A 13,112-nucleotide genomic window follows, 5' to 3' on the forward strand; every position below is an offset into this window, starting at 1 on the left:
CCAAAAACCAAGACCATATTTTACAAATGAAGGTTTTCCAAATCCATCATGTCCAGATGGAACAAACCGTTTCTTCAGCAAACAGGAAGTGTATGTCATTGGAGCTGACAACACCTGTATGCTACAAGACAATAAAGACAAATTCTGCAATGGACCTCTGAAGCCAAGAAAACAGTACTTGTATGTTTATCATATTTATGTGACAAAATGAGAGATTATTATTCTTTCTACATACATCTAATATATGCATGTGATGAACTGTGTAACATGACTGAGGACATCCTGAGATATTAAGAATGGTTATTATCACAGCTGCTTATTTTAAAAAAATGATTTCATGAATAATGTCTGATGTATACGGTTTACACGTGTTGAATTGCTGGAGGCAAGTGGAAGACTTACGTATTATATTATTTCAAGTACCCCTTTTATTTTTATGGTACCCTCAAATATTTTATATAAAAATATATATAAAGATTGTCATTTTAAGATACAAATATCTCTAACTGGCTATTTTGTCCATACTTGGGGCTAGATTTACTATGATGCGGGTTTGAAAAAGTGGAGCTGTTGCCTAAAGCAATCAATCAGATTCTAGTTGTCATTTTGTAGAAAGTACTAAATAAATGAAAGCTAGAATCTGATTGGTTGCTATAGGCAACATGCCCACTTTTTCAAACCCGCAGCTTAGTAAATCTAGCCCTTAGTGTTACGGTATTTCTTTCTGATGACTAACCAAACAATAATTTCTTTGTAGGGGGCGCTTATTCTATGGCCCAAATACATACAGTATACAAAGCCCTACAAAGCATATACTGTATAGTAACATGTACAGTAATAATGATCACAAAAACAGGTAATTTACTAGCAATAAAATAAAACAATTAGTGCAAATATTTGCATTACATTATGCCCACTTTTGCATTTTTATTGTGTCACATTAATATGCTCAGTGTATTTCAGTGACTTAGTAACACACTACTAGCAGTGAAAAGTTTAAGCAGCTGCCTTAGTAAATTAGTTCAGACTTTTGATGCCACTTCACCAAATGTGACATGTCAGTGATTTGATGTTATGGCACCTTTTTAGTGAATTACCCATCCTATGCAGATTTTCATTTGCCATTCTAGCAAAACTACATCTTAACCACCTTAAAAAAGATCCTATTTGCTCAATACAAGACTTGCAACGAGATAGTTAGGGTCCAATGCTAAATTGGACATACGTCTGTTTCTTTTGCATAAATGAAACAAATTAGGACATCCCCACAAAAAAAGCATTTGCCTATATCCATATACAGATTTGATCACATCTTACATTTATAACTCCTTCCTATTGGAGAGGTTAGATGGAGGAGGGAAGAGGCAGGTAAACCCCCTACTACAGTAAGGTTGTATATGCGTAATTCCACTGATGAAGACCTGCATAGAGACGCAGATACTCCTGTCAGTAGCCCATACTTGCCTACTTTTGGCAAGTTGTATCCGGGAGAGGGGCGTGTCTAGAGGGCGGGAGGGGGCGGGGCGCGGCCAAACGCGGTATTTTATATGCCATTTGTCGCGGGGTGGGGCCAAAATGACGCGATTCACCGCAAATCGCGTCATTTTAGCCCCGCAATTGCAAGATGCGGGAGACTTGCCAGCTCTCCCGGGAGTTCGTGAGACCGACCCGAATTTCGGGAGTCTCCCGGACATTCCGAGAGAGTTGGCAAGTATGCAGTAGTCATGTTACTTGCAGGTGGCTGAGGGTTGATATAAATATGCACTGAGGATGATGATCAACTGCTAGCTGCTTCTGAATGGCTGTCTGTGGATTCACCTCTGAAGCTGAAAGTGCTTTCTTAATTGCTTGTGCCTACATTATGATTTTGATGGTGCATAACATTTTTATTACTTTCATTCATACTGCAGAAAGAAGATTATATATGCTGTATTATTATTATTTTTTTAATGTAAATCAAAACTAATATCGAATGTAAGTCTATTTGATGTATGCCTGACCTTAATCTGGCATATATGCTACTGGTGTAGAACTAGACATCTTGCGATATATCCAAGTGAGCATACGTGCGTAAATACTCTATTTGAGTTTTTTATTTTTTATGCATGTGTGCCACACTCAGCATCAGCCCCTTAGTATCTGTAGGACAAGATCTACATATATGTTAGCCCTACATTTTCAAAGCTATCTATATCTACCACTTTCAACATATTTTGCATGCAACTATACCTACTGCATACTTACCAACCTTTGGTAAGTTAATTCCGGGAGATCCCAGGCAGGGGGGGCGTGGTTAGAGGGTGGGAGGGGTGACCGTGGCAATGCGCGTCATTTTGGCCCTGCCCCCAGCAACAAAATGCCGTTTTTTTGTTGCAGAGGGCGGGGCCAAAATGACGTGATTCGCCGCGAATTGCGGCATTTTGAGGAGCAAGATGCCATATGCGGGATATTTGCCTGGTCTCCCGAATTTCGGGAGTCTCCCTGAGATTCTGGGAGAGTTGGCAAGTATGATCTACAGTCTGATTTTCCACCTAACTTGCTTTAACTACACCTCTGCTTATTCATAGACATGAGTGGATTGTTTTTGTTCAATTTCAGTGATTCACTGTTAGTTAATTAGTGAATTGTTATTGATATTTTTTTTAAAAAAATGCCAAATAATTAACACTCACTGGAGGATTAGGTCATTCACAGTGCATGGAAAGCAAATAAGTATAAATGGAGCGTACAACTCCTCAGACACTCATTCTTCCTGCAGTATAGTAGGGGAAAACGTCTGTGGACGATCTCTGTGATTATGACCCTAGTAGCCCTCATTACTGTACACTCCTGTCTTCACTGCATTTCCTACATACAGTAGCTGTGTAAACAGTACTGCAGCATTGCCTGTCTGATTTATGTTTCCTCACACTGATAGCCACTCTGGTCACATCATTAGCGTCAGTAGCTTATTCAGGTGTAGAAATAGATAATTCATTTATATCAAGAGGTGTTTTTTTCCCATACATAAAGGCTGCTGCAAAATACAATTGTTTCAGTATTTGTTAATCATGCCTTCAGCTACCTAGTTACTCTTTTATTGTGAAGCCACCATATCTATATTACTTTTCTCTTTACTATCAATTACTCTATAGAGAATGACAACTTGCCTGAAGAATAGAAAAGCAGTGACAAAGATATTTAATTGGTGGCAAACATTAGTCAGTTATACACAATAGAAAGCTATATTTCTGGTGACAATACCTCGCAAAATGAAATGACATTAATCCATTTTTAGAAAATTGTCTGCCCCACTAACTGCATTTGAGAAACACACAACATGCAACCTTCCACACCAAATATGTTAATCATATGGTGGGGGAAAGTATACTTTATCATTCACTGGGGCATATTCAATTAGGTTCAGCGATCGCGATTACGCATGGTTTTGCTTGTAAAGTGACAATATGGTACCGCAACATCACAGATTTCCCTTTGCAACCCTATAGGTTGCATGGTAACCCACAATGTTTCGGTAATGTGTTGTCAGCGGGGGCACGTATCTGTGATCTTTACACTTAATTGAATATGCCCCACTAAGTTAAATCAGCAATTCAATAACAGACAGCGGCATGGCTGATAATTCCCCATTGCCTACATCCAAATTTACAAACAAGTGCCGAGAAAACTTCTAATCCAATAAATGAAAGTCATATGTAATCTAAAGGGCAAGCTATCATTGCAAAACAAAATTGTAGGTTTGCAAATTATAACGTGCCACTGGCCAACTGGGAAGTATGTGCTCAAAAGAAGGTATTCAATTGGCTGCGTTACTACTGAAAGTAATGTGGCCTGCACTCTATTACCGTTAATACGGTAATTTAAACCCGGATTTCTGCTCGCGGTTAAAAATTGCCATGCTAACTGTAATAATGTGCACTATTACCGTAGTAACGCAAAAGTAACTCGTCCAATTGAATTCCTCCCAAAGAGTCAGTCCAGGGAATAAAGACTGGAACATTGAACCTAATCCAGCATAATGAATAGCATCACAGCCACAGAAAAACTGGTCCTGATAATGCAGATTTGCAGTTCCAATAATACATGTTTACATGTCAATTGTACATGTAGCAATGTTGTCCTTGCTGATGGTGATTATTTATATGTTGTTGATTGTTATGGAACAGAAGTTGCACATGATGTCAGTTCTGAAGAATAATTTTAGAGATTATGCATTTTATGTTTGTTAATGCTTTGAGTGGCGGAGCAGAGAACTTTGTTGTGAGTCCTCTGCTCTGACCGCAAATACTAACATCTAATTTAGTACCAAATTTAAATTTGCTCAGAGGAAAGGAAAAAATTGATTCCTCCTTGATCAATTTGGGAACAGGTTCAGTACTCGGCACAAAAATAACACATTATTGCTAGCTTACAAATTTTAAAATATAAAGAACAGCAAAATACACATGTGAATATGAATATAAATTGTTTAATGTTTTTGGGACTTTAAGTTAAAATAGTCAGTTTTGCCATACATACAAGGTCTGCTTTGGTGTCAAGGGTTAATCTTAACCTGTTTCTAACCTATATTTATTTTATGTATATATTATTTTAATTTAGATCTATTTAATTATACATATTAGGTACTCATCATCACTATTTCATTTAAAATATTTCTATTGAAAGGTTTATAAACAAAGATATTTACAAACACTTAAGCGTCAGGATTAACCACAAAATTAATATATAGTTACATAACATTATATTTTGTGCAGTAGTTCAATGATTTATAGAAGGCGTTTTGCTTTTCATTTGTTTTTTGAAATGAGATGCGTGAGAGAGGATAGAAAAAGGGGGAGAGTAGAGAGATAACAAGTAAAGAGGTAGAATAAGGAGATGAGTTATCGAAGAAGGGAAGAAGATATGTCCCTCGTCATTACTATGTCTAGTATTGGGTCTTTAGTTATCTTGGAATTCACGGTACCCTATTTAGACCATCTAAGGACTTCCTAAACTTTCCTCAGCAGAAGTCACACTGGTGAGGTCTAATAAGACTGATAAAAGCAGTATATGGGCTAAAATTATAACCATGATTCTTAACTTTAACTAGTATAAAAAAATACCTGCTGTTTATTATCAGGTTCATAGATGTGTGTTTGCTACACCAAACAAACATTCACTGCACAATATGGTAATTTACATGTCTCTATATTCACAATTCTTTTATGGAAGCTTTAAATCCTGTTTTGGTTATCTTTGAAAACACATTTACTCTAAATCTTCATCTTCTCAACTTTTTTTCACAGATTTAAATTTCGAGCCACAAATATTAAAGGACAATTTACCGATTCAGAATATTCAGAGGTTGTGAAAACATTAGGTAAGAAATATATTCACATTTTCATACGGGTGGGACTTCTTTATATTTATAAAGCATAGAATGTATAGTATGCGAGAGGGTGGATGCTGCATGAGTAATCCATCCCAGTTACCTTTGTGTCCAGGATATAGAATGACAGCACCCAATACACTTGGTTGTGCTGCTGCTCTTCCATGTAATCAGCCAATTGCTAATAATGCAAATAAATTCGAACTATAATTAACTTTTTTTTGCATAGTAAAACATTTTTTCTAATAACTAACATAGCCTATTTATAAATACAAGTTGTCTGTCTTTGTGTACTAAACACAACAAGAACATGGGATATATGATACTGCCAATAGAAGAAGGAAGCAATTTTTCAGGACTATACTGTCTGTTTTTCAAGGTATCTTGATGACGTGTAGTTTTTTCTGATAGGTGTTACATCTATGCACATTTTATTTCTTGCCAGTAAGTAATGGGATACACCATAATGTGCCTACCAATATAAAATGTTGGTGGTGCTATCTGTAGGAGAGGGGGTATGAGCAGTTGTGTAGAATTGGGGACCTTTATGAAAAATTCTGGTCTTGAGGGAAACGGTGGTTCTGCCTACAACAATCAGATGTTTGCTGTCTTTTTCTAGAATGAACTAGAAATATGTTGTCTAGAATCTAACCCGTTGCTATGGACAACGCCTCCTTATATGCACTAGTTTTCATAAAGTGGTGTACAAGCTGTAGCGCTGTATAAACCCTCTTGCAGTGTTATGCTTCATGGTTGTTCCAGAGACAGCTTTTCTGCAGCACAAGCACATTTTACAATGGCTTTAAAAGACATCAAAGACATTTTAGTGGTATCGTAACAAGTTTTTGAATCCCATTGCCAGTAAAGGACTAAGCACCAATGTTGTATTCATTATATGCTTTTCTACTGTCCAGCTACTTAATAGCATTAACCTGGTCTGAGTTACTTCCCTGATGTCCAATTCTTAAACAAGAAAGGCTACTAAACTCCTAGGGAAAGATTATGGCAATGTAATAAATATATAAGTTAATAAAAAGTCTTGATATGTTAGTTCAATATACATGTGCAATCAGAATATTGTTTCTTTACATAACTGGTGGACTACTGGTGCATCTTCAATAAGGCAATTAGTGATGGTAGTTTCCTATATCTGTTTTATTGTATTGACTATCCAAAATATTGTAACTGACTTTCATGTAGTGAGCAAATTCCTTGTCACATGGATGTTGTATTTTTCGTTTAAAAAATACAAGGAAACCAAATGTAATGTATAAAAGTTATAGTAAGAAACTTATGTCTATTGAATATAAATAGAACACACAAGAAAGTAGAATGATGGTACCTATAGGCATAGTAAAGGGATATAAAAAAGTCCTATAGCCTTTGTTGAATATTTTACATTTATCAATGATCTGATAGGAAAATCCATTCAAAATTTGTGCATTCCTTTTGGAATTGGCTTTTGTGAAAGAAACTCGGACTAGCACAATGTATGCAAACCTGAGCAAATGTAAATAAAAATACACAGTTGGCTCCTATAGATACAAGTTATCAAACAAGTTTAATGTTTTTTTTCTTTTCTTAATGTGCTAAATGTTAGGAATAAAGACCAAGAGCTAGATTTACTAAGCTGCGGGTTTGAAAAAGTGGGGATGTTGCCTATAGCAACCAATCAGATTCTAGCTTTCATTTATTTAGTACTTTCTACAAAATGAAAGCTAGAATCTGATTGGTTGCTATAGGCAACATCCCCACTTTTTCAAACCCGCAGCTTAGTAAATCTAGCCCCAAAAGTGAACAGTGTCTTGGCTGTAAAACAGACTTCTTTCCTAAATTCCTTATTTCTAATTTTCACCTATTTCTTTCCAGCGGACGGACTGTCAGAAAGGGCTGTAGAAATCATTTTGTCCGTCACCTTGTGTGTGCTTTCTGTTATACTTCTTGTAGCAGCAATCTATGCTTTTGCAAGGTAAGTGCACTTTTATTTGCTGTCAACTTTACAATTACTACTGTTTTTGCATATTATTTTGCTTAAAAGATTCTTACAGTTGGACTGACATGATTTATATTAACAATACATTGTTAGTAATTAGAATAAATGTTTATTAGGCTGCAACACAGCGATGGGCAAAGGGCGGCCCTCCGAGCATTCACCTGTGACTCCCAGCTCCAGACTCTTCTGCTTTATTGTCAGATTGGCCAGATATTGTCAGATGCCTGCTGATATATTATTACAGATAGGTGTCTCGTTATTTTATTAAATGTATTGTTTAACGTTATCACTGAGATTAAGGGTAATGTGCGGCCCTTTAAAAGGTTAGAGGGTCGTACCATGCGGCACCTGTAGGGTATAAGGTTGCCTTTCATTGCTTTAACAGTTCAATAGCGGTGGACAAAAAGCAAAGGTATGCTGTAGTAAAGCAAATATTAAACATGAGCAAGAGGGACAGTGTTGCTAGAGCATACAATGTAATTGGAACAGAGACTGACACTGGGGGAGACAATAGTAGTGAGTTGATATTTGTAATCCAAAAGGAATATCTAGAAAGAATATGATGATTTCCTGTACAATTTAATTGAAAAGTCTACTTAAATTCCTGGATGCAGTAGAAAGGCAGGTAATCAGCAATCAGTTAGGGGTGATTTACAAATAGGGCACAAATGTATAGAAACCCTTGGCAACCAATCACAAATTGGCTTGCATAAGATTAACTTGTTTTAGGCCTAACAAAACTAATTGTTGATTGGTTGCTATGGGCTGCAGCATGTTTGCACTTTGTTAGTCAATAATCCCCAGGGTGTACAGGAACTAGATCAAAGTAAGAAGAGATAAATTAAGAACACACTGTAAATAGAATACAAAAGGTCACATGAAGTTAAGCAAATTAACAAGTGTTTGGAATATAGACACAAATAAAATGTTGCAGTAGTATAAATATAAAAGAAGTGTTTAAGTTAAAATTGTTTTCAGGAGATATTCACCTATATTAAACATTTTACAAGATGTGTGAAAAGGTTTCATTTATACTTTGTTGTGCAAGGGTCCGATTTTATTTTGTATAGGTAAATCGTGATATGACTACTGAGATGGTGCACTACATATATTAACATATACCAGTACAATGATGTCATGCAGTAAAAAGTATAAGTTAAAAGATTTTGTAACTAAATATATTTTTTTTTCAGAAAAGCTCTTATCAGTACAGAAATGCACAGTGTAAACTTTTATTTTTTGTGTAGAATTCGACAGAAACAAAAAGAGGGTGGCACGTATTCGCCACGAGATGCAGAAATTATTGACACCAAATTTAAACTAGACCAGTTGATCACAGTGGCAGACTTGGAACTGAAGGATGAGAGATTAACACGGTAAGCATGCTCATTTGACAAAACAGTAGTCCAAAAGGTCACCAGCCATGACCCCACTATGGCCTTTACTTGTTTGGAAGTGTTTGTCCTGCCCTTATTTACACAGGTCAGTGATATCCTCTTTCAAAGGCTGACCTGTGTCTTTCAAAGACTCACAATTACAATTTAGGGCCATACTCCTCTTACATCTTCCTCAGTAACTCAAGGATGAATTTCTCCACTGCTACAGAACGGTATATTTGTACCCTTCACTATCACGATATATTGTATTTTAGAAAAATACTACTTTGCACACATTTTTGTTACTGGCTTAACAGACTGGGTAGATATATGTCAATTTGTATGTAGACATGCATGTGCACCAACTGCATGGTAAAATTACTGTTATTACCACAAACTGAAGGTCATACTCTATTAAAACACTTTTTAGCCTACAATTAGATTTAACTGTAACTCCTCATGCAGCAGGATCAGTAAATGTTGCAAGGTAAACTATTCATAAAACTTTAGCATTCATTTTTTTTACAAAAATCCAGACTTTAAAATGCAGATTTGTAAACAGTAAGAGCCGGATGGTAGCTGAGAAATCTAATACAACTTGTACCACAGGTGACTGTTCATGGTCAGATCCTGTTCTTGACATAGGTGAACTAAGTGGACTGTATCACATGCAAAGTAATTACTGTGATATGCCAATGACCTCGTCCATGGTTAAACAGCTGTCTGATATTCCATCAGCCACAACTCCAATTTACTGCATGTGTAGGCAGTTTAAATCAAATTTCCTAATGGTTATTATCGGTTGTTTGTGATATGTTATATTAAACAAGTACGGTGGCTAAGTGGTTAGCATTACAGCACTGGGGTCATGAGTTCAATTTCTGACCATGGCCTTATCTGTGAGGAGTTGTATGTTCTCCCTGTGTTTGCGTGGGTTTCCTCCGGGTGCTCCGGTTTCCTCCCACACTCCAAAAACATACTGGTAGGTTAATTGGCTGCTAACAAATTGACCCTAGTCTGTGTGTGTGTGTTAGGGAATGTAGACTGTAAGCCCCAATAGGGCAGGGATGGATGTGAGTGAGTTCTCTGTACAGCGCTGAGGAATTAGTGGCGCTATATAAATAAATGATGATGATGATGAAGTATTCTGATGTCTGTAATATATTACCCCATAATTTAAAAACATAATTGACACAGTCTCCTCCAAAGAAAGATGAAAAAATGATTTATCAACACACGTCACAGACATCAGCATCAAATTATTGTTACTATGAACATCTAGCATACATATTTAATGAATCCATGGCGTATTATACAGGACATGCTCATTATTCATTACCTTTGCATTCTACAAATGGAAAAAAAAATATTATGAGACAACGCTAATGTTTACCATTTTGCTTATAACCTATAAAAGGTATTGAGTGACAAGTTGAATGCTCTTCAAGAACCTCCCTCTGAACATATTAGTCCTGCTTCATGACCACCTATTGGAAAGGTCATTTCCAGGGCTCTGAATCATTGACTTCTAATAGATCTGACTAAGCGGGGTTAATGTTGAGGAATGATACTGTACACATTTATTTGAACAGCTTGGTGGGCTGTTAAGTAATCTCCTGTCCTGTGAGTAACCACAAAAGGGCATGTTTGCTAAAGGGTACATTTGTTTATGTTTAAGAAACAGTCCAAGTCTCAAGGCACATGTATCTGCGAAATTGCAAGGAAAATATCACAGCAGAGATATATATAACAATTTAAAAAAATATTGTTTTAAAATACATTTTATTTTGTCCAGTATATCGTTTCTTTGCCCAATCCCCCAAATAAAATCATGTAAACTAACATAATATAATGTTATAATGTCAAATACCCATTTATATATATATATATATATATATATATATATATATATATATATATATATATATATTTATATATATATAATAAAGCTATATAAACTATGGTTATGCTTAATATTTTTTAGAAATTGGGGGTAGTTTGCAAGTGCACACCCACATTGCTATTTTGGGAACTACACCCAGAAAATTGGTCTACAAGACCTTCTTATTCTACTAAGACTACGGGACCACCACCTTCAGTGTCTCCTTTTCTCTCCTAAAATACTGTTGGTTGAGATTTAGAGTGAGAGATTTATCTTTTTAGTTATGTATTTTGCCTTCGTCCTATCAAAACAATGGGGTTCCAACCACCAGCATCCCCACTGTTTCACACATGCAGCTCCAGAAATGTTCACTTTCTTGTCCATGCAGTATTGAGTGAATATCCGTGGAAGAAATTCATTGAATAGTACAAGCCATAGCTATGTACAGTGATTCTGTCTAATAATATGTATAAGAACCAGTGTAGCTTTTTCCTTACAGTTAAGCCTGGACAATTACCTTTTACACTGCCTAGATTTCGGGATATAATAACTTTCTTCTACCATGTGCTCTTTATCAGTAACAGGTTGAGTGTAGACTGATTCTTTACACCGTGGTGCATTTTTCTCAGACCTTAGCCAAGTGCAGAATGATTATACTTGTTTTGAAGTTTCTCTCTCTAGATCAGACATAATATATACTGTACCTGGGCTGGCCTGTCAGAAAGCTTTACATGTCAACATTTGGAAACCATTTCTGGAGACACTTTGTTGGTGGGCAGATGAATTTGTACATTTTGTATTAACAATACTGTTTATAGACATAAGTCACTATACAATATGACATGATAATAATAATACTAATAATAATAATAATAATAATAGGAATTGAATGCTAAACAAATATAGAACACTACATCTACCTAACATAATATGACCACTGGAACCCTGGACATAATGGACTCTTGTACATAACCACAATCATCAACATAATTTATTTATTTATATAGCGCCACTAATTCCGCAGTGCTGTACGGAGAACATTTGTCACTCACATCAGTCCCTGCCCCATTGGAGCTTACAGTCTAAATTCCCTGACACACTCAGACAGAAATACAGACTAGGGTCAATTTGATAGCAGCTAATGAACCTACTAGTATGGCTTTGGAGTGTGGGAGGAAACCGGAGCACCTGGAGGAAACCCATGTAAATACGATACAGGTCTTTCAGATATATATAGACTTAGGACACTACACCACCCAACTTGAAATGACCATTGTACATAATTATAATACAACTCTATCATGTTTTAAATACTGAGATTTCTGAAGTTATACAGACTGCATAGTAAGAATAGATACTGAAAAAGCATACAGCAACCAAGAGACATATTACTAAACAGTTAGCCAGTATTATAGCCAGCAGTATTGTCAGGGACGAAAATCTCCAGAGACCAATCTTCAAAATCTGAGGCTATACCTAGTAATAGAAATCACATTTGTTGAAATTTTAACTTCAATAGTATTTTTATTCAAAATTTAAGGGGTACAGAAAAGTAAAAAAAAAGGGGGGGGGATTGGAAGGCCAAAACAAAGAGAGGGGAAGGATGGGTACATTGTGGGGAGGAACACATTACACAATATCAAAATAACAATACATAGTACAAAAGTACCTAACAACACTATGGGCCTGAGTCATTAAGGAGAGCAAAGCATAGAAAAGGAGTAACTTTGGGCAAAACCATGTTGCATTGTGCATTGGAGGGGGAGGTAAATTTCAAATGTGGGGACAGATTTATAGTTGGGGTAGGGCATGTCCTAGATCAACGTTAAATTTCAGTGTAAAAATAAAGCTAGCAAGTATTTGTATGTTGGATGAAAAAACAGCCAGTATTTAACTTTTTTTTGCAAAATAATTAATTCATTTGCACCCCTTGCATTGTAACATGGTTTGTCCCAGAGAACATTTACTCCTTTGTTTTGCCTTACTTTCCTTAATGACTCAGGCCCTATATGTCTAATATGCATCAAAAATATAGAGGTCGCACTCACAATGAATCATTTACCTATGCCAATCTACGTGGGTTCTGAAGGAAGCTCATTTAGGGAGAACAGGGTAAGGGGGAATAGTGAGTCGACTTGGACCTGTCTTGCCCTCTGTTGTATACACATGCCAAGCAAACCACTTCATTAGAGGTGAGGAAGGAGAGGAGGAATACGGCATCCCCATCGTTTCCATCTCGAAACTAAATTGTACTTTAGCAACCACTTTGTTCAACACGGGCAAATTTGGGGACTTCCAGTTTTGTGCCAAGGATGCTCTTGCAGCGATCAAGATGCGACAAAACACATATTTAGCGTGCCTAGGAAATTGTGGGGGAAAATACTGTAGTAAGCCTACCTCCAGGGCAGGGTCTATTCTTTGAGAGGTAACCTTATTAGCTAATTCAAACACTTGATCCCAGAATGGTCGGATAAGGGTACAGTTCCAGAATAT

General features: G+C 36.5%; 1 protein-coding gene across 3 annotated transcripts in view; it reads left to right on the forward strand.

Annotated features, from left to right (window-relative positions):
* The window catches only part of PTPRQ (protein tyrosine phosphatase receptor type Q), a 357,175-nt gene that overhangs the window by 299,383 nt on the left and 44,680 nt on the right, over window positions 1-13,112 (forward strand). For all 3 annotated transcript variants that reach the window (XM_075209348.1, XM_075209349.1, XM_075209350.1), the window contains exons 51-54: window positions 1-180; window positions 5,286-5,359; window positions 7,238-7,337; window positions 8,609-8,737. The exon at window positions 1-180 is cut by the window's left edge and continues 43 nt beyond it. In XM_075209348.1, coding sequence (XP_075065449.1) covers window positions 1-180; window positions 5,286-5,359; window positions 7,238-7,337; window positions 8,609-8,737 — 483 coding nt within the window. The remainder of the gene's footprint in view (window positions 181-5,285; window positions 5,360-7,237; window positions 7,338-8,608; window positions 8,738-13,112) is intronic.

The sequence above is a fragment of the Mixophyes fleayi genome, chromosome 4 (genome assembly GCF_038048845.1).
Source record: "Mixophyes fleayi isolate aMixFle1 chromosome 4, aMixFle1.hap1, whole genome shotgun sequence".
Taxonomy (NCBI): Eukaryota; Metazoa; Chordata; class Amphibia; order Anura; family Limnodynastidae; genus Mixophyes; species Mixophyes fleayi.